Source organism: Nannospalax galili, unplaced genomic scaffold, assembly GCF_000622305.1.
Source record: "Nannospalax galili isolate Female #2095 unplaced genomic scaffold, S.galili_v1.0 scaffold664, whole genome shotgun sequence".
Classification (NCBI taxonomy): Eukaryota; Metazoa; Chordata; class Mammalia; order Rodentia; family Spalacidae; genus Nannospalax; species Nannospalax galili.
In genome coordinates, this window is record NW_008354274.1 from 328,542 (window position 1) to 347,058 (window position 18,517).

An 18,517-nucleotide genomic window follows, 5' to 3' on the forward strand; every position below is an offset into this window, starting at 1 on the left:
GGTCTTTCATTTTCATTTATCTTGAGTGTGTGTGTGTGTGTGTGTGTGTGTGTGTGTGTTAATGTGCCACAGCAAGCATATGGAAGGTGCAAGTCACAGGACAACTTGCAGGAGTCAGTTCCCTTACTACCATGTAGGTCCTAAGGATTGAACTCAGGTTGTCAGGCTTGGCAGCAAGTCCCTTACCCTCTGAGCCGTTTAGCCAGCCCTCATTTACTTCTTTAAAGGCCCTGTCTACAAATATACTCACACTGAGATCCTGGAGGTTAGGGCTCCAGCATCTAAACTAGTGGTAAGGAATTCAGCCCTTTATTATTTTGTTTGGTTGGTTTGGTTTGGGTTTGAGACAGGATAGCCTTACTATGTAGACTAGGTTGGCCTTGATCTCAGAGAGATCTACCTGTCTCTGCCTCCTTAGTGCTAGGAATAAAGGCATGTGCCATCATGTCTGGCAAAATTCAGCTCTTTATAAAGACTACATTGAAAGGGGCTTGGCAGGGGCAGGCGTATTTCTATAAGTTCAAGGCCAGCCTGGTCTACATAGTGAGTTCCAGGACAGCTGGGGCTACAGGGAGACCCTGTTTCAAAAAGACAAAAAAAATTATTTTTTTTTCAAAATTAAAAAAAAATAAAGGGTTGAAGAAGCTGAAAAAAAAAGGGGGGGCTGGGTGGCTCAGTTGTTATGGTACTTGCCTCGCAAATATGAAGTTCTGGAATGGAGCCCCAGCACTGAATAAATCAGATGTGTGGTGCATGCTTGTAATCCTAGGACTTGGGAGGTAGAAGTAGGAGGATCAAGATCATTCTCTGCTACTTGAGGAGTTGGAGACCAGCGTGGACTTCATGAAGCCTACCTTTAAAAAAAAAAAAAAAAAAAGTTTTTTTACAGGCCTGTAATCCTAACACTTGCAGAAGCAGGCAGATTTCTGTGAGATTTAAGCCAGCCTAGTCTATATAGCAAGTTCTAGGCCAGCATGGCTACAGGGAGAAGACCCTGACTCAAAAAAAAAATGAAGAAACACTCCTGTAGTCCCAGCTCTTGGGAGACAGAGGCAGGTGGATCTCTGTGAGTTTGAGGCCAGCCTGGTCTACATAGTGAGTTCCAGGACAGCTGGGGCTACAGGGAGACCCTGTCTCAAAAAGACCAAAGGGGAAAAAAATGTTATTATATTTGCTGGGTGTGGTAGCACACGCCTTTAGTCCCAGCACTTGGGAGGCAGAGACAGGCAGATCTCTGTGAGTTCAAGGCCAGCCTGGTCTCCATAGCAAATCCAGGCCAACTGGGGCTACAGGGAGACCCTGTCTCAAAAAAAAAATTTATTACATTTATTTATTTGCATGTGTGTGCATGTGTGGGTTACATGTGGAGGTCAGAGGACAGTTTGCAGGAGTCAGGAGTCAGTTCTCTCCTTCTACCATGTGGGTCCCAGGAATTGAACTCAGGATGTCAGGCTTGGCTTGGTGGCAAGCGCCTTTAACTGCTGGGCCATCTCTCAGGTAGTTAATTTCTTACAATAATAACAATATTGTCATTATTCACTGGAATCTGGTGTGTGGCTCTAGTTAGAACATACCTCGGAAGACAGTGTCCTCCTATGTTCCCCACCCCTCAGGGGCCAGGCCTGGGTCCCAGGGAGAGGGAGGGGAAGGCAGACCTTCTCCAATCCCCTATTGTCTATGTGTTCCCCTCCTCCTGGATTAAGGCAGAGGCCCACCGAGAGTGAAAACTCAGGTTTCAGGGAAAATGCAAAGTCCTCCTCCTGTCCCTTAGCCATCCCTCTTCCTGGGAGACCCCATCTGTTCCCACTACTGTCACTGTCCCCAAGGGACCCGGACCCCCTTCCTATCTCCCTATCTAGTCAGAGCTGTGAACAGAGCTGTCCATTGCTCAAAACAGGAAAAGAAAGGACAGAAAGGTCCTGCTGGAGCTCCTCCCAGCCTCACCTCCTGTAATAACACCCCCCAAGTCATCTGTAGGAAGATGGCAGTAACCTTACAAGTTTTAATTAATTAGTTAATTAATTTTTATGTGTATGAGTGTTTTGCCTACATGTAAGTGCACCATATGCATGCAATTCCCACAGAGACCAGAAGAGGGCGTCAGATCCCCTGGAACTGGAGTTAAGGATGGTTTTTAGTTGCCACGTGGGTGCTGGGAACTGAATCTGGGTCCTCTGTAAGAGCAGCCAGTGCTCTTTACCACTGAGCCATCTCTCCAGCCTATTATTATTATTATCATTGTTATTATTTTGTTTTTTTGAGACAGGGTCTCTCTGTAGCCCCAGCTGGCCTGGAACTCACTATGTAGACCAGGCTGGTTTCGAACTCACAAAGATCTACCTACCTCTGCCTCCCAAGTGCTGGGACTAAAGACATACGCCACCACTCCCGGTCCCTTATCATTTTTTGAGACAGGCTCTCACTCTGTAGCTCAGGCTGGCCTGGAACTCACTGCATAGCCCAGGCTGGCTCTGGCAACTCTAAGCAATTTTCCTGTCTGAATCTCTTCAGTGCTGGGATTAGAGGAGTTGAGCCAGCATGCCTAGCAGCATTCTGACTTTTTGCAGTTGGGGGAGAGGGGTTGGAACAGGGTCTCACTCTGTAGCCTCAGCTGGCTTGGAACTTGATATTGTGCACCAGGCTGGCTTCAAACTTTGGATTAGCCTCCCAGGTGCTGGGATTATAGGCACATCTGGCTTTGCATAGATTTTATATGTGTATGTTCATGAGTGCAGATGCATGTATGTATATGCATGTTAAAGCTAGAGTACAACCTTGGCTCCACCACTGTCTTCCTTGGTTTTTTATGTTTTTGTTTTTTGAGACAGGATCTCCCTGCAGTTCCAGCCATCCTGGAACTTGCCATGTAGACCAGGCCTCAAAGCTCTGCCTGCCTCTGCCTCCTGAGTCCTGGGATTTAAAGTGGTATACCGCTATGCCTGACTCACCTTGTTTTTTGAGGCAGGATCTCTCATTAGCCTGGAACTCCCCAAGTAGGTTAGACTGGCTGATCAATGAAGCTCAGACACCTGTCTGAATCCCCCTTCCTAGCTGGGATGACAAATGTGTATCACCACAACTGGTTTTTCACATGGGTCCTGGGGATCAAACTCTAGTCCCCAGGCTTGCAAGGCAAGCACTTTACCAACTAACTGAGCCATTTCCTCAGGCCCTTGTATTAGACATTTTAACAAGAATGAAGGGCTGGGTGTGACAGTGCATACCTTTAATCCCAGTATTCGGGAGGCAGAAGGAGGCAATTCTCTGGGAGATTGAGGCCAGCCTGGTCCACAAGTGAGTTCCAAACCATCTGGGGCTACAAGAAAGACACACACACACACACACACACACACACACACACACACACTTCACAGTTAACAGCATAGTTAATGGGGCTAGAGCGATAGCTCAGCAGAGGACCCAAGTTCAGTTCCCAGCACACACATGGTGGTTAACAACCATCTATAGGACCTGGGTTTGGTTCCAAGCATCTACATCAGGCTGCTCACAATTGCTTGTAACTCTAATTCCAGGGGATCCAATACTCTCTAGCCTCTGCAGGTACTTGCATGCATGTGGTACACAAAAACTCATATAGGCACACATAACACATTAAAAAAAAAAAACTGCTTTCAGACTAGCTCTCTGCCTCAGTTTCCCATCTGTGCAATAGGAAGTCATATTCTTACACACACACACACACACACACACACACACACAGAGCAGGCTTAATGGGAGTACACCTCAGAGCTATGGAGGTCCTTGGTAGCCTCTGACCCAGCTGGGAGAAATGAGGGGATTTGGTACCCTTGAGTGAACTGCAGCTGGCACAGGAGATGGTCTCTGTGCTACTGTGTGTGTGTTCACATGTGTGCTTCTATATGTACACCCACATGTACGAGTAAGTGTGCAGGGGCTCTTTGCCTGTGGTGTGTGTGTGCTCGCTCATGGATGCACAGGAGTTTGTGCATGTGCAAATTTCCAAGAGTGTGTCTCTGTGAACAGGGAACCTCAAGGAAGCAGTGACTCTTAGGAGCACTAATACTCTTTTTTTTTAACTTTGTATTTTACTTTATGTATATGAGTGCAATGCCTGTGTGTATGCAAGTACACCCATGCTATGCAATGCCCATGGTGGTCAGAAGAGGGCATCTGATCCCTGGAACTAGAGTTACCGATAGTTGTTAGCCACCATAAGACCCTGAATTCCAGGAGCAGCAGGAACCCACAGCCATGTGTCTGACTTCCCCAATGAACAGGTGGCCAGGCTGGTCTGCTCAGTGGTGGGAATGGACAAGATGCCCCTTCCCCTTCCCCAGCATGGCCCCCAGGGCCTGAGACTTTGAGCCCGGGAAATTCATCTGTCCGTCTGTGTCATTGACACTTCTGGCTTGGGGCCCAGCTTCCACCAGGCACTGCCATTGGGACCCTTTGTGGCCATCTGCCCCTGTCAATCTCTGTGCTCCCTCCCTCAGGGGCCGCTAATCACAGCACAAGCCTCCTTTCATCATCAGCATCCAACCACTGCCTGCTGGCAATAAGCCCTTGCAAAGCATCAGCCTGCTGGGACTCTGGAGCCTCCAGGATCACCTGCTCAGTGGTTACCTCACCAGCATGCAAGGTGGTCTCTGCCCTTCCCTTCAATGTCCCCTTCCCTAAAATGGGATAAAAAGACACACAAGGGCCCAGCCAGGAACCTACCCATTGGGAGGAAAACACAGGGCTAGGGCCCTGGTTGCAGTAGGCCCCAGAGGGAAGGAAGCCACCCTCCTCCCAGACTCTCACACTCCCAAGCCCCTTGCAGGCAGGCAGGGGCAGCTTGTCTCCCTTGACCAATACTTTTTGCTGAGTTACTGGAAGTTGAACCAAGAATCTTTGCTAGGCTAGGCACAGGAGTCCACTAATGAACTCTATCAGTCCTCTTTTTACTTAACTTGCCCAGTGGGCCAGGAACTCACTCTGTGGTCCAGGCAGCTGTGAATCTATGATCCTTTAGCCCCAACCTCCTGAGTAGGGATGACAAGCTTGTTTATTTTTATTTTTGTGTGCTGAGCGCAAGTCAACATCAGCATCTTCCTCAAAGGCCTTCCCATCTTGTTGAGACAGTCTCTTGCTGAACCAGGAGCTTACTGATTAGGTTAGCTGGATAAGAGGCAAACCCTAGGGATCCTTCTCTGTCTCCCAAGTGTTGAGGTTACAGGTGTGTACTGTTGTACCCTATTTTTTTTTTTTTTATTTCAGGGTCTCCCTAACCCCAGCCCACCTGAACTCACTATGTATACCAAGCTGTCCTCGATCTCAGAGACCCGCTTGCCTCTGCCTCTAGTGCTGGGATTAAAGATGTGCAATACCAGGCCTGGTGTTTTGTTTGTTTTTGAGAGAGGGTCTCACTATGGAATGTTGGCTGGACTGAGACTATGTAGACCATACTGGGCTCCAACTCAGAGAGACCTCCCTGCCTCTACCTCCTGAGTGCTACTACACATAAGCCCTTGCCTGGTTTAAGACAGGATCGCCACTATTAAGCCCAGGCTAGTTTTCAAGTCTCCACTCTCCTGACTTCCAGTATGCTGGAAGTGCAGGTGTGGCCACCAAGCCTAGCATCCTTAGTCTGCACTCTAATTTTATTACACTTATTTTGTGTGTGTATGCCACAGGCTCACATGTGGAGGTCAGAGGGCAACTTGTGGTTCTCTCCTACCATGTGGGTTCTAGGGATTGAACTAGCTTGGCAGCAAGCACCCTTACCTGCTGAGCAAGGGCAAGCCCTTGGCCCACACTTTTAAATATCTACCATGCTGGACACAAAAGCCCCATATTCAGCCAGTGCTTAGCCCAGAGCTACTACTGGGCATGCTCACATCACTCGTGTGTGAGATCTGAACCAGAACCCACCCCCTTCCACTCAGTGCAGTCTCTCTACCTCCCCAATCTCCTGCCACCTGCCCCATTCCACCCACCTTCCTTGTGAGACATACACAGACGGCAGACTTGGAATTATTTTATTTTCCAGTTCAAAGCTACTGTCATGGGCCTTTAGAGTTATACAAATGACACTTACAAAAAAATAAAAGACCAAGACACCCAGAGCGAGATGCATGGTGGTGGAGAACTGGCAGGGTGGGGGGGCTGGGAGCCAGGAGGGGCCCCCTGAGGTTCATGCCTGGCTTTCTCCTGCCCAGGAGCCCCAGGTGTCAGGTAGATGTGAAGCACCAATCCCAGGGCTAGGGCTGAGGGTGGGCAGGCAGGAGGAAGGGAACCAATGGGAAGGCAGGAGGACAGGTGCCAACCCCAACTACCCCACCACCACCACCCCACCCCCCGGCCCCCAACAAGACCACTCACAGCTATTACCGAGCAGGCCTGCCTGGGGCACTTCGAACATTAACATTTCGTTAAAAAAAAAATACTGATTTGGTCATTTTCTCCTTCCAGTCAGGCTAAGGTACAAAGAAAGAGATGGGAGCAGATCCCCCCAACCCCAGAATGTGCAAGGGGAACCTGGTGGTGCCATCTGGTCCACTTTGAGTCAGGGAGGAAGGCTGGGCCTCTGCAGGATGTGGCACGGGGTGCCCTCCAGTCATGATTCAGAAAAACACTGGACAAGCCAGGCCATAGCGAGCTTCAGTCCCTCACCCAAAGGCTTGTTGCATCCCAATTTGGGAGCAGATATACCAGAAAGGCAAGGCCTCCACGTTGGGGGATGGTGGGGAGATTCCAGTTACAAGCCCAGGGGCTGGAGCAGCTCTCTAGCCCTCCACTTCTCCTGGACCACTTCCTGGGGAGATAAGGCTCAGAGTTGTCTGAGGTCAGAAGAGAGAGGTGCCAGCATGCCCCATGGCAGAGGAGGGGTACAAGAGGGCCCTAAAAGTCCCTCCAAGAAATGGGTTGCAGCCACTGGTCGACAGGGAGCAGGAAAGGAGAGGGAGAGGGTCCACAGAGGGCAACAGGTGAGGGCACCATTTTCTCTGGGGTTTCCAGTTTGAAAGGCAAGGCAAGGGAGGGTTGCCACCTGCCACAGGGCCACCAAAGAGGAAGGACAGCAGGTAGGGCTGGATATGTGGCCCACAGGGGGAAAGTGGCCCTAATACTCCCAGAGCGAGGCGGGGTCAATGGTCTCCGCACAGGCCTTCAGGACCCCAGCATGGTCCCCCTTCAGGTAGCGGCCGCCCACCTTGATGGCCACCTTGTTGTAGTCGCAGAACTCAAAGAAGAAATCTACTGGGGTGTCACTGCTGCTGGTGACTGTGGAGTCACTACCCACGGTCCAGTACTTGCCCGTGGAATCTAGAAAGGGAGACTTGGTGTTAGGCTACCTCTTTGTTCTCGTTAAGGATTAACATTCCTTCCCCAATCAGCTTCCAGAACTGATTGGGGTCAGGTGGGTATGGGGTACAGGCCTATAATTCTACTCTTTACGAAGTTGAGGCATGAGGATGACCTAGAATTCAAGGGCAGCCTAGGCAACTTAAGTAAAAAGAGGCCTGGGGGTGTGGCTCACCAGTAGAGCACCTGCCTAGAATCCCCCAGTAAGGGGCTGCGGTGTGGCTCAGTGGTAGAGCACTTGACTAACATGTGACAGGCCTTGGGTTCAATCCTCAACTCCACCAAAAAAACAAACAAAAAAACAGGATTGAGGGGCTGGAAAGATAGCTCAACAGTTAAGGCTCAACAGTTAAGAACACTGGCTGTTTTGCAGAAGACCCAGGTTCAAATCCCAGCACCCACATGGCAGCTAACAACTGTCTGTAACTCCAGTTCCAAGGAATCTGACAGCCTCTTCTGTCCTCCGCTGGCCTGGGACAGGTGCACTTACCTACATGCAGGCAATACACGCATACACATAAAATAAAAATAATAAATAAAATACTTACAAAACAAAACAAAAAAACAGGATTGAGGCCTATCTGCACACCATTGGGGTTCTAATTCCAATTTAAATCCTCTGGATTGTCAGAGTCCCATCACCCTGGTGTTTGATCCCATAGCCAAGGTGGAATCCCATACCCTAACCTCCAACCTTCTCCTTCTATTTGTTGTGGATTTTTTAGATAGTCCTCAGACTCTCAGTGATGGGACTGCAGGCATGCACCATCCCTGGCTGCTTCCCACTTCGCTATCTGCCTGGGGTATGCTGGGAAAGTCCCATACAGAGGAACATGACCGCCAGTGGCCACAGGACCTCTGTTCCAGGGTGGCCACAAATGGCTGTGCTCATCTCTCCCTGGAGAACCTGCCTTTGATGTTGTAGGCACCATCGTTGAATTCCAGCTGGAAGACATCATAGCTGGAGCGGTTGGCGTCCAGAGTGCCCGTGACTTTGCGGCAGCCGATGAACCCATGCTCCCCACGGAACACGATGATGGGGCGGTTGATCAGTTTCATGAGGAAGAGTTCAGCATCCCCTATCACAGAGAAAGGGCCACTGAGCTTCATGGCAAGAAGGATGCTCCAGCCTGAGTATAGCTCAGGGAAGGGCAGCAAGAAGCTAAGGGTAACACAGCACTAGCCAGTGGCTATACTAGGGTATATTCAGTTCAGAGGGAGGCCCTGCACACACAGAAGGGTTAGGTGGCACTGGCAAGTGACCATGGGGTGACTGACCCTCAAAAGACTCTAGGAGGGCTCCAAGGAACCAGAGGTCCGGGGGGGGGGTGAAGACCCCCCAGGTGGCTTACCTGCTGTCTCCACAGAGGCGGCCAGCTGCCCATTCTTCTTGGCAGTCACAAACTTGCCATTGGAAGCTCGCAGTGTGATGCGGCGGTCACACCACTGGATATCAAAGTAGCAGCTGGCATTCCTGGGGGGTGAAGTAGGGGGTTGGTGGGATGAAAGTCAAAGCAAGTCAAGGCTCCCAGGAGAGTGGCCAGCCCAGGTGATGGAGGGGCGGGGCATCACTCACTTGGTGGATGCAGTGGACTGCACACCTCCAGTGGCCGTGAGTGTCCAGTACTTGCCCGTGTGAGTACGGAAGGCGCACTTTTTTGTGTCCCGGTCAATCTCCAGCTGGAAGGTCTCTTGATCAGTCTCTTCATCCTGATTGGCTGACAGATCCATACCTGCAGCCAAGGAGAACACAGCCTGTCAGTGCACCCCATGCCCCTTGTCCCCTAGTTCCATCAGACTCACAAACTCACTGTTACACACCCTCACTTAAAGGGTACCATAGTGTAGGAGGCTGCCAAGACCCGGGCAAGGCTCAGACCCCATGGCTGGCAATCCTGGGCAGGGGCCAGGACCAAGCAACTGGGCCAGGCTACCAGGTCTGGTTAAATTTCCTGACCATAAAAGCTAGACATAAGCCAACTGTAGTTGTAAATGCCTTTAATCCCAGTACTCTGGAGGCAGAGCAGGCAGATCTCTGAGTTGAGGCCAGCCTGGTCTACATAGTGAGTTCCAGGTGAGCTGGGGTTACAGGGAAGCCCTGTCTCAAAAAGAGCAAAAAAAAAAAAGAAAATAAAAAAGCTAGACATGATGGCTGACTAACTGTGAGTTCCCAGGCCAGTCTGGGCTACAGAGGGAGATGCTGTCTCAATAAAATTAACATTTAAGCCGGGCATAGTGGTCCATGCCTTTAATCCCAGCACTCAGGAGGCAGACGCAGGCGGATCTTTGTGAGTTCAAGGCCAGCCTGGTCTACATAGTGAGTTCCAGGACAGCTGGGGCTACACGGAGACCCGGTCTCAAAAAGATTTAAAAAAAAAATTAATATTTAAGTGGGGCATGGTGACACATGCTTTTAGTCCCAGCACAGGATGTAGAGGCAGGCGGATCTCTGTGAGACTGAGGCAAGAAAGGAAGGAAGGAAAGAGGAGAGAGAGGAGAAAGAAATAGAGAGAGAGGAACAGGCCGTGGAAGCACATGCCTTTAATCCTAGCACTCAGAGGCTGGGAGTTCTCTGTGAGTTTCAGGCCAGCCTGGTCTACATAGCAGAGTTTCAGGCCAGACAGAGATACATGGTAAGACCTTGTCTCAAAAAAAAAAAGTAGAATGTGGGGCTGGAGAGATGGTTCAGCAGTTAAGAACACTGGCTGTTCTTTGCAGAAGACCTGGGTTTGAATCCCAGCACCCACATGGCAGCTAACAACTGTCCGTAACTCCAGTTCCAGGGGATCCAATGGCCTCTTCTGTCCTTCAAGGGCATTGCAGGACACGGGTGCACTTACCTACATGCAGGTAATATACACATAAAATAAAAATAATAAATAAAATATTAAAGTAAAAAACAAACAACAACAAAACACCCAGATGTGGTGGCTCACACCTGTTATCCCAGCACAGGAAGCTGAAGGAGGAGTGCCATGAGTTCAAGTCTAGACTACATGAGACTCAAATGAAAAATAGGACTGAGGATTTTGCTCGGTGGAAGATTGCTTTAATCTCCAGCACCTCAAAAGACAAAGAAGAGAGGGGAAGGAGGGAAGAAGGAAGCCTTCACATCTCAAAAGGAACCACCCACAAAGATGTTCTAGGGCCAAGCTAGAGACTCTACCCTGGCCCAGGATTTGATTTTAAAGATTGGTTACTGTTTATAGTGATGCTGCACTTATGTAAGGAATGGCCTGGTTTCATAGGTACAGATGGAGGCACTTCCGGATAAATCACGAATGTCAGGAATTTGCTTTAAATACAACCAAAACCATCAGATAAATACACAGACGGAGCTGGTTCTGCAGAATGTCACATGGGGGTGGTGCTGGGAAAAGGAAGTTCATTACATCTTCCTGCTGGACTGTATGTGTGAAAGTAGAAGAATCCATGAGGCTTGGGGGATGCTCGCCTATCATCCCAGTGCTCAGAACGCTGAGGAAGGAAGAGTGAGAGTTTGAAGCCAGCCTGGGATATACAGAGTGAGACCCTGTCTCAAAATAAACAGTAAAATAGAGCTAGGGATGTACTTCAGTTGTTAAGAGTACTTGCCTCGAATGCATGAAGTCCTGGGCTCCATCACCAGCAACCTGTAAATTGGATGTGGTGGTACATGCCTTTAATCCCAGAACTTGGGAGGTAGAGGCAGGAGGATCAGAAGTTCAAGGCCAACCTCAGCAACCATAGTGAGTTTAAGATCAACCTGGGCTACATGAAACCTTGTCTCAAAAAAAAAAAAAAAAGAGGTACAGGCTGGATAACATAGGGTAAAGACACAACTTGAGTTCTACTCCCACAACCACATGGTAGGAGAGAACCAACTCTCTGAGGTTGTTCTCTGAACCCCACATGGGTGCTGTAGTGCATGCACACAGGCACACATACACACACAAAAAATACTTCCTGAGTGCTGGGATTAAAGGTGTGCACCACTACACCCAGCTCACATGTAATTATTTTTTTAAAAAGAGGATGGGACTGGAGAGATGGCTCAGCAGTTAAGAATACTTGCTGCTCTAACAGAGGACCCAGGTTCAGTTCTTAGCACCCACATGATTCATAATCTCAGTAACCTCAAACACCAGGTGCAATGTGTTATGTATACATATATGCAGGCAAAATGCTAATACACATAAAATAAAAATAAATCTTTTCAAAATCTTTTTTGATTTATTTCTATTTTATGTGTATGAGTGTATTGTCTACATGTATGTAAGTGCACCCGTGTCATGCAGTGCCCACAGAGGACAGAAGAGGGAGTCGGATCCCCTGGAACTGGAATTAGGGACAGTTGTTAGTCACCATGTAGGTGCTGGGAATAAAGGCGTGGTCTATAAAAGATAAATTTTTGGAGCCAGGTGTGGTGGCACACGCCTTTAATCCCAGCACTCAGGAAGCAGAGGCAGTTGGATCTCTGTGAGTTTAAGGCCAGCCTGGTCTACATAGTGAGTTCCAGGACAGCTGGGGCTACAGGGAGACCCCGTCTCAAAAAGACCAAAAAAAAAATCTGTAGCCCCAGATGGTCTGGAACTCACTATGTAGATCAGGCTGGTCTTGAACTCACAGAGATCTGCCTGCCCTGCCGCTTCCTCCTAAGTGCTAGGATTAAAGGTGCATGCACCACGCTCAGCTCCTTTTTTTAACATTTATTTTGTGTGTGCATAGAAGTCAGAGGACAACTTGAAGGTGTCAGTTCTCACCTTCCACCATATATGTCCCAGGGATTAAACTCAGGACTTGAGCATGGCAGCAAGCACTTTTACCTACTGAGCCATCTCACTAGCCCGTCCAGTTTTTTGAAACAGGGTCCTACTATGTAGTTGGCCTAACACTTGTGGCAATCCTCCTGCATCAGCCTCCCAAGTGCTGAATGACAGGCATGAGTCACTATATGACTTGCAGACTCCTACCTTTGTAACATCTACACGGGTTTCCATGTCACATGACCTCACAAAGCCCTAGTGAGGTGCTGCTCCACCTGGCCCTGCTTTGCACACCAGCTTTGACTATCTGCAAGTGGGATCTTGGGTCTAAAGAGATAAACTCATTGTTCCCAGCCACCCAGGATGCTAGGAAGCATGGCAGCGTAAATATGCCACACACTGCTGGGTGCCTGGCCTGGCTTATCTTTGAGTGTCCTTACAAAGCAAGAACCCACAGGTGGGTGGCAGGTGTCACCAACTCCACTACAGCATCCACAGACCCATCCTTAGTTGATAACCCACCCAAGGGTCTGAAAGTAAGGTGGCAATTCTCACCCCTACTTCACAAAGAGGAAGATAGGGCTCGGAGGTGACATATTCTTGGCCCAAGGTCACACAGTAAGACCAAGGGATTCTTGGCTCTCCAGAGGGGAGATAGGCAGATGCCTGGCTAAAGCCCAGCATTAGCCCACCAGCCTAGCTATAAACAGGTGGGTGTGGCCTCTGTGGGTGGGTCACTCAACACTCTGACCCAGGTCCTCCACAGAATCCTACCAGTGAAGTATAGAAGGTAGGGTGGTTCCTCCCAGGCTGGATGGAGTCCCTCCTCACCCAACCACCCACCTTCCCAATCAGAGGTCCTGTGAACCAGCAACCCTGCCACAGACCTACCACTGAACACTGGGGGGAGGGGGGCACCTGGCCACATGCCTGTAGAATGCCACCCACTGTCCCGTCTGCCTGTAAGATGCATGTGTGCAGGGAAAGCTGAGTCAGCACATTGGGCAGATTTGCCACACTCTGTTTGGAAAGCCAAGTGGCCACCCCCATCAAATGATCCCACATGCTCAATGTGTGCCCACTGAAAGCAAGGAGACAGGCAGAAAAAGACAGCATTAGGGTAAAGACGGGTAAAGGCACCATCCCCAGAACCCACATGATAGGAGAACTGAATCCACAAGAGAGGGGCTGGGGTGTGGCTCAGTGGTAGAGACTTGCCTATCATGCACAAGGCCTCAGGTTTGACCCCCAGTAAAGGAAAATTTCCTCCCAGCCACCCGAGCAGCAGAATGCTGCTCCAGCTTCCCCAGGAAGAAGGGTAAAAAGGAGCCAGGAAGACAGAAGTAACCACCACCACCACCACCACCCCTGTCATCATGGGAGGCTGAGGCAAGAGGATAGAGACCTGGAGGGCCACCTGAGCTACAAAGATAAAAAAAGTGTTGGGGGGCGGGGGGCATAGCATGGAAGAGAGTTGCCTAGCCTGTTGATCCTAACACAGCCTCATAAACAGCTGAGCCTAGCAGCCTGCTCACAAGGAGGAGGCACCTTCTCAACTAGTTGTGCACACTGACTAAGCTTAATTCAAGGACACACACCAATCTTCAGCCTCCCAGTAACTCTGAGAAATAAGCCATGCAGATAGAGGACAGAAAGGGACTTGTTGAGACAACTTGCTTCCCCTTCATCTTCAGACCCACAGTCCTGTTGTGTGCAGACTTTATTTATTTACTTTTAATTTTTATGTGTATGAGTGTTTTATGTATGAGAGTTTTTATGTGCATGTATATAAGTGCACCCATGTGTGCAATGCCCCAGAGGTCAGTAGAGGGCGTCAAATTAATTCCCTGGAACTGGAGTTATAGACAATTGTTAAAAACCAACCTGGGTTCTCTGCAAGAGCAACTAGTGCTCTTAACCGCTGAGCCATCTCTCCAGCCCGTTTATTTATCTTTTTTGTCTTTTTGAGGCAGTGTCTCACTGCAGCTCCAGCTGACCTGGAACTCCCTATTGAGACCAAGCCGGAACTCACAAACATCCGCCTGCCTCTGCCTCCCTGAGTGCTGGGATTAAAGACATGAGCCACCACGCCCAGCTCTTTTATTTACTTTTCTGACAGGGTCTTAATACGTAGCCCTGGCTGGCTCTCACAAAGATCCAACCTGCCTCTGCCTCCCCAGTGCTGGGACTAGAGGCATGTGCCACCAAGCCTGGACTGTGTCCAGTCTTTGATGAAAGTCCACTGGGTCACCAAAACTGGGATGACAGGCACCCTTGGGTAAACGCCTCCGCCCTCTGCCTGTTTCCCTACTCTGCCAAAAGGGCCCAACTCTGCTGGGATCCTGAAAGGATGTGAGGGCCTGTTGCCAAGGAGATGTAGGGTCCTCCCACCACAGCAGGAAGTGGGGGAAGCTAGTCCCCCCCTTCCAGCGGGGGGCCCCTTCCAAGGCCCAGCCCAGGCAGGAAAGGCCCCACTTGGCCTTGGAATCACATTGGAGCTGCATTGCTATGGCAACAGATTTTCTGCGGGATTTTTCTTTTTCTTTTCAAAAGCCGCAGTACAGAAAACCTGAGTCACAGGCTTCCAGGAGCCCACAGGAGGGGACGTGCCTGTCTTCCATCCTGAGTTCCAGCTTCCCTGGTATCTCTGCAGGGACTCAGAGGGTCCCCAACCCTCATCCCCAGATGTGAATGAAGTAGGATGGGCAGCGTGGTGAGGCACAGCACGGGGTCTCCTAGGGTCCTTGGAGGGGGTCCTTGAGAGGATCCCCCTGAGGAGCAAGGACAAGATCCACCACTACCTCCCAGGGACAGAGCCGGGCCAGAAGCTCCTCTGTGCTTTACAGATGGGGAAACTGAGACTTGAGCAGGGGTGATTCTGTAGAGATGATTCACAGCCCCAGCCTGCTCAGCCCTGGCTCCATCCGCCTTCCCTCCCCCCACCATTTCTGGCTAGCGTTTCCCAACATGTGTTTCTGAAGCCCAGCCCCGTCTCCCTGCCACGCAAGCCTGCCCAAAATGGCCTCGCAGGCACGCCCACCTGGCAGCTCACCCCAAGAAACCCTAGGGAGAGGGGTTGGTTGGTTGACATGGGATTGACGCTTGGACCCCAACATCCGAGGGCAGTCATGGATCCCCCAAGTTCCCTGCTTCAGACTCACCCTTTCGAAACTGAGCCACCCCCATCAAGACTCCAATTTCTGTCTCTTCCTGCCCCCAACAGTGTGAGTCACCCAATCATGGCAGCCTGAGAGGAGGTCACCTGCCCAGGCTCGAAAAACACATCCTCTGGCTCCTTTATGGGCCCTAGGGTCCAAGCCACCTGATCCTCCCTCACCTTCCCCAGGGCAGCTGGCCTTGGACACAGCCCAGTAGGTAAGAGCAGGTCTCTATGCTGCTGATACCCACCCTAGTCTGGGTACCCTGAAGGTCCCCTCCAGCCCCAGCTTCCAACCTTCTTCCCAGACACACAGGGATGTCTTTCTCTGCACCTTCCTGCCTCGGGGTCTTTGCATGTGCTGTGCCCTCTGCATGCAACACCGGTCCACAAACTTGGTGCCTGCTAACTTCTATTCAATCTCCCTAGTGGCTCAAGTGTGATCCTTAGAAAGGATCCTGCCCCATATAATTTAGGACCCTGGTCCTGCACCCCCAGTGCTTTGCTTGAGTCAATCGTGTTGCCAAAAGACTCGGTCACCACCCCGCTTGTATCTCAACTTTTGCTAAACTCATGGGAACTCAGATGGACATGCTCCCCCCTCATCCAGCAGTTGAGATTTTAAAAAGGGACTGACATGCAATAAGGGGTGGGGGTGTGTGTGGAGAGAGAACATTCTAGAATCAAAAACACCCAGTTTAGCATGTTTGCTGACTTACTGTGTGACCTAGGGCAAGTGGCTTCACCTCTCTGAGCCCTAATTCAGCCAAATCCCACCGGGACCCACCCAGTCCCTCCCCCTTGAGCATTGGGGGCAGGGAGTCTTTCTCTTCCCTACAAACTCGGCCTGGGATCCAATTTCCCACTCAAGAAAAAAGAGATCTCATAGCCCCACTCCAGCAGGCAGCAAAGACCGTCTTGACCAAGAAGAACCCAGAAAAGAGGCTCCCACTTGTGGCACGCCCAGGCCGGTCGGAAATAGACTGCCGACCAGAGGCCCTGGAAGGGGACAGATCGAGTTGCAACCAACCAATTGTTCCCGGCCAGGGGCCTTGGGTACGGGTTTACTCCAGGCCAGGGGCTTCCAAAGGAAGCCGGACACCCGCAGGGCCAAGCAAGGGACGCACGGGAGGCCAGGGAGGGTGCCTGGCATGCGGCCACCCAAGCCAGACCCGGTGCAAGGAGCCACGCCTGGGGACAGAGCCCAGGACCTAGGGAAAGGCCTGGGGGGGTTGGCTCCTCCGCAGGGGGACCCGCCTAAGCAGATCCCCTCCCCCAGCTCCGCATCTGGTTTTCCCATCTGCAAAGCCCTCGCAGGACAAAGGGGGCGAGGGAGGGCCCAGCCGAGGCGACCCGCCCCCCAGCTCACAAAGGCCGCGGCCTGGAGCGCCAGGCTGAGGCGAGGGGAGGTGGGGGAGGGGCAGCCCCTGCGGACATCCCCCAGCCGCAGAGCCGACCCCGCCCGGCGCACCCCGCCGCGATCAAAAGCCGCGCCAATACCCCACCGCGCCAGGAAGGGCGGCCGAAGGGGGGTGAGGACCGCTCAGTGCCAGGGGTGACCGTCGCCTGGCCCTCCAGCCTAAGGCCTGCGGACCTGGGTGGAGGACGCACGAGGAAATGGACAAGGGGACTTCACCCTCTCCCCAAGACCTAGAGCGAGCCGATCCTAACGGGTCAGCCCGCGCACGAGGACAACTCAGGTTGGGAAGAAGTGACATAGAGGGTGTCCCCCTAAGCTGGGCCTAGGGGTCCCACACCTCCAGCCTGGGATGGGGGAGGTGGATAGCAGAGCTTGAGGACGCGCTAGGCCGCACCCACGTCCCCTCCTTCCGGCAAAGCCCACGTCTCGGGCAGGGGGTGGTGGCGCACGCCTTTTAATCCTAGCACTCAGGAGACAGAGGCGGGCAGATGTCTGTGAGCTCGAGGCCAGCCTGGTCTGCATAGTGAGTTTCAGGCCAGCCAGGGCTACATAGTGAGACCCTGTTTCAAAAAAAAAAAGGAACCCCGAAATGGGGAGCAATGGCCTGTGCGCCTAAGGAGGGCGCACCGGACGATGGGGAAAGGATGCAGGCGTGGAGAATGCTTTTGTGCAATGGACCGGGGGAGCCACCGAGGTGGAGGGAGGTGTCCCCAACTCACCCTGGCGCGTGGACACGTTCCTCTCGTTGGCTGCCTGCAGCACCACCTGAGCGCAGCTCTGTTCCAGGACGAAGAGCTCGTCTTTGCCCACCTTGGTGGCCTTGCTGGCCTTGAGGGTACCGCTGGGCCCGGATGGGGCCAGATAGCGACCTTCGCAGTCGCGGAAGGCCACCTTGCCGGAGCGGAACTCCAGCGTGTAGCCGGTGGCGGGCTCGGGACGCGCCACCAAGCGCCCGTCGTGGCGCAGGAAGCGGTGATCCGAGGTCTGCACGCTGTAGCGCTGGTCTTGGAAGGCCAAGGTGATGAGCGAGTCGACGCCCCACGGCACGTCGCGGTCCACGGCGATCTCATCGCCGGGTCGCGCGCTCAGATGCGCATAGCGCTTGCGAGTGACGCTGTAGATATTGACCTGGGGATGCATGGCGATGTGCACGCTCCACTTCTCGGCTGGAGACACGCTCTGCGCGAAGCACGACAGGCGGTCCTCGGTGCCCCCGAAGTAGCGTCGGTGCGCCTCGGATTGCAGCGACCAGCGACCGTCGTCGTGCGCCACGATGAGGAAGCGACAGTCGGAGTCCGGCACCTCGCGCTCGCAGGTCACATTGCCGTCCTTGTCGGCGGCCAGGTAGCGACCCAGGTGGCTGCGCAGACACACTGCCGCGCCGCCCGCCTCGTCCGGCGGCTGCTCCAGGGTCCAGGTCTGCTTCTTCTTCAAGCTGCTGGCGGATGCGTTCACCTTGAACCCAAACGCCTCGGCCGTTAGGTACTTGTTGCCGCAGTTGATGAGACCGAACTGGATCTGCACCGCCTCGGCCGTGCCGTTGGCGGTCATGGTGGCGGTGGGCGACCCCGGGTGGCCCCGGAAGCTTGGGTGACGGTCCCCGATCTCCTTTGTTCTGCTCGGCTCACCCCTCTGCAAGCGCTCCACAAAGCCCGCCCGGCGGCGCCCACTCTTTTATAGGCAGGATGACGTCATCGAGGTAGGCCACGCCCAGCTCCTCCTCATCATTTTCTTTCCCTAGTTTTACTGTCTATTAAAACAGGCAGGAGCCAATGTTAGCTTGTCAGTTCTTTAGGAAATGTTGCAATGGATATAAATGTTGCAATAGATATAAATCTCCTTACTAGAGAAGGGGATTTTTAGATAAAG

At 52.0% G+C, this 18,517-nt stretch overlaps 1 protein-coding gene across 1 annotated transcript; it reads right to left on the reverse strand.

The window, feature by feature from the left end:
- Nucleotides 1–5,985: 5,985 nt before the first annotated feature.
- Fscn1 (fascin actin-bundling protein 1) lies at nucleotides 5,986–18,311 on the reverse strand. The gene is made up of 5 exons (XM_008851370.3): nucleotides 17,368–18,311; nucleotides 8,903–9,059; nucleotides 8,679–8,800; nucleotides 8,238–8,405; nucleotides 5,986–7,287 (listed from the first exon to the last, which is right to left on the reverse strand). The coding sequence occupies exons 1-5, from the start codon at nucleotides 18,197–18,199 to the stop codon at nucleotides 7,085–7,087; spliced, it is 1,482 nt and encodes a 493-aa protein (XP_008849592.1). The 5' UTR covers nucleotides 18,200–18,311; the 3' UTR covers nucleotides 5,986–7,084.
- Nucleotides 18,312–18,517: the final 206 nt, after the last annotated feature.

What these genes read in the sequence shown, in the direction of transcription:
- Fscn1 (XM_008851370.3), bottom strand. Translation starts at nt 18,199, where the DNA reads ATGACCGCCAACGGCACGGCCGAGGCGGTGCAGATCCAGTTCGGTCTC. An exon ending in CGCCTCTGTGGAGACAGCAG is followed by an intron (nt 8,406 to 8,678) that starts GTAAGCCACCTG and finishes TCTCTGTGATAG; the next exon opens with GGGATGCTGAACTCTTCCTC. An exon ending in TGGTGCCTACAACATCAAAG is followed by an intron (nt 7,288 to 8,237) that starts GCAGGTTCTCCA and finishes CTCCCTTTCTAG; the next exon opens with ATTCCACGGGCAAGTACTGG.